The sequence below is a fragment of the Hipposideros armiger genome, unplaced genomic scaffold (genome assembly GCF_001890085.2).
Source record: "Hipposideros armiger isolate ML-2016 unplaced genomic scaffold, ASM189008v1 scaffold_603, whole genome shotgun sequence".
Classification (NCBI taxonomy): Eukaryota; Metazoa; Chordata; class Mammalia; order Chiroptera; family Hipposideridae; genus Hipposideros; species Hipposideros armiger.
The window spans coordinates 823,369-826,229 of NW_017731953.1; the positions used below are offsets into that span (position 1 = coordinate 823,369).

At 35.8% G+C, this 2,861-nt stretch overlaps 1 protein-coding gene across 5 annotated transcripts in view; it reads right to left on the minus strand.

The window, feature by feature from the left end:
* The window catches only part of SGCE (sarcoglycan epsilon), a 76,358-nt gene that overhangs the window by 8,631 nt on the left and 64,866 nt on the right, over positions 1–2,861 (minus strand). The window contains exon 11 of one of the 5 annotated variants that reach the window (XM_019624733.1): positions 1,763–2,050. The exons of the other annotated variants lie outside the window; for them this stretch is intronic. Within the exon in view, the coding sequence (XP_019480278.1) occupies positions 2,047–2,050 (4 nt within the window). The 3' untranslated portion in view covers positions 1,763–2,046. Of the gene's footprint in view, positions 1–1,762; positions 2,051–2,861 lie in introns of those variants that run through there. 5 annotated transcript variants of the gene reach the window in all.

Genomic DNA, 2,861 nt, shown 5'->3' on the forward strand with positions numbered 1-2,861 from the left:
TTTCTATATCAGATGGTAATTTTAACAGCCTATTTGTATTGTCTCTGTAATCTGACAAGTAGAAGGAACACTGTACAAAATGAAATCCCTCCTTTCTAAGCATGTGCTCCATCTCCAGTTTCTCTTTCTACTGTCTGTTCAGTCACCTTGCTTATAACCTGGATCAGAGATCCTTCTGACCTTCTGAGGCCAATGACCACATTATCTAGCCCTGACCTGATCAAGATAGGTAAATAATCTAATCTCCGTTTTGACCTTAGATTTAGCTTTGTCTCTTATTTCTGTCTCAATTTTATCATCTGCAAATGACTAAACATTTGCTGTTGTCTAATTAATGGTGCCAGTCTGGACTCCTATGTAGCATTCTACCAAACCAAACCAAACAAAAAACATTACTATGTAATTGACAAATAACTCTGACAACCCCTTATTATACAACTGTTACAAGTTCTCTATACCTCACACTGTTATGAGGTTCTCTATGCCTCTTATCAACTTGTTTAAAAGACCTAAAGAAGTTTCTATGTGGCTTTGAATGTTCTTGAGTCTTGCTTAGAAGTCAACATAAACTTTCAGCCACATCCTTATGCTTGAGTATTTCTGGTGTTGAATCTGAAGAACAAATGCAAAATCTTGTAGCTAGCCAAATTATTTATAATGATAAATTCAGTACAGTTATTATGAATATGCGAAGATGAAATGCTTCATCCTTTTAGGAAGGATTAATTAATAAATACCAGGCAGCATTATCCAAGCATATACCCAGTTATCAGTACTATGATTCCTCATCAAATATCTCATTTTAATGTTGAGAATTCAGCTCTACCCCAATGACCAATATGTGTGTGTACTTGGTGACAACATAGAACTTTAAAGACAGGGCTATGCTTTTAAAGTAAGAAGTAAAAGCTGAATTTGCATAAAGGACAGTTGTGACAAACCCAATACAATAAATTCCCTATTATCTGGCATGGTTGAAAAATGAGGTTAATCACATATTCTGGCTTATAGGGGGTTACCATAGAGACCGTGCACATTTTATCCATTTCCAAGAATAAAAGAAAGATAATATATACTCAACACTGAAACTACACCGAATGTAATTTAATTTTCTTCTGATGAGTCAGACGCACTTGATGATCTCGCAATGCCTCAGAATAACCATTGTGAACATCATCAATTCTCTGTGTACCCTATTTATACAGAAGTACTAGTTAATGGAGTTTTTCCATTAGCAGAAACCTGAATAATANCAGACAAAGACAGTTACCGTATGATCTCACTTGTATGTGGTACCTTAAAGAAAAAGGCAGACTTGCTGTGAGGAAGCTCTGCTAAGCCTTGAAAGTAGTGTTATTACAGGGCAGACTGGGGTTTTGGAGATAATTCATGTCACCATCAGCAGGTGGCTATTCGCTTTTTGAGTAATAGCTCCTGGCTTGCCTCTAAAACCAAATATCTTTTTATGGAGTCAGGTAATTATGCAGCCTGGACTGCCTTTCATGAACAACCCATAAAACTAGGTTTACACAGACACTCCAAGAAGTGGCATATAAAAGAACAGCGTTTACGGGCCACAGGATAAAATTATTATTTAAATGGGTTGTTCACTTAGAATACAGAACATGGGCATTGTACATATTTATAAAATCTTGTTGAATGAAGAATGAACACATGAACCTTTTCTTTAGCAACAAAAGATTCCTGCTTATATAGGAGGCCACCGAATACTTTCTGAAGTAAATTTCACCAGACATTAGGCTTCATTAATAATATTTTATTTTAAAGATCACTTTTTATTGTAACAAATATAAAGTCATCAGTGTTTTACAAATTGTCAAAAATGCTTTAAGTACAAAAAAAACGCATTAGTAAAATGAAAGTTATATTGTATTATTTGGTACATACTTAATACTGTCAACATGCACAGCATATACCAGAAAAACTCATGCATTACCGGGAGAGAGAAGAAATAAGATATAACTGCTATACTGTCTGATTACAAATTCATTGCTTCGGTCAGTTTCCTTTCTTCAGGGATTCCATTTACCTGCAATGTGTAAGAATGAGCATGGGCATGTGTTAGTTAGGGCACGGACACTTGTAGATTTTGAGCAAAACAAATTAAGGCAAAGAGTCATTTTTCTATCTTACATCATTTAAAATAATTTCTCTGCATTTGGTGTGAAATTTTTTAAAAGGAAAATTTCTAAATTAGTCCTCTCCTTCTTGGGCCAAAGCTATACAATGTTCCAAAAGGCACAACCCAAAAGTTCCTCCCACGATAAACAAAAAGAATTGACAAAAAGGTTGACTGTGGGATGTATGACTGTACCTTTTAATCCTGGCTTTTCAGAAAATACCACGTGGGTTGGGAGGGCTGAGAAAATGAGAAACCCAGAAGGGGCACAGATCTTAATGTCCAGGGTCTGGTCTAAACGTAGTGCTATTGTCAGCTTTGAGCTGCTCTATTATCCCAGCTAGTACTTAAATCCAGGATTACAATACTGGCAGCCAGTTCATTTCTTAAAGCTTGGATGATTGTTTAAAAGAAAATAACTAACTAAATAGAACAAACTCCAAAATACACTCTCCTCTGACAAATTCCGTATCGGTAGCTACAAATAAAATTACTTGGTATCCCAGAGACAGACTTGGTGCTTAAATCACCTTCATAAAGAAAACTGTGACACTTAGCACAGTGCTCTGAGGTACTTGGGAAAAGCAAATTATTATTTCAAGATAATCATGCACAAATGTTGTTGCCTCTTTGTGGTACTAGGATAACCAGGGTGGAGGAACAGAAAAGCTGTTGTACCCATGAAAATATGTAAACAGCACTGAATCCATGCATGTACAAA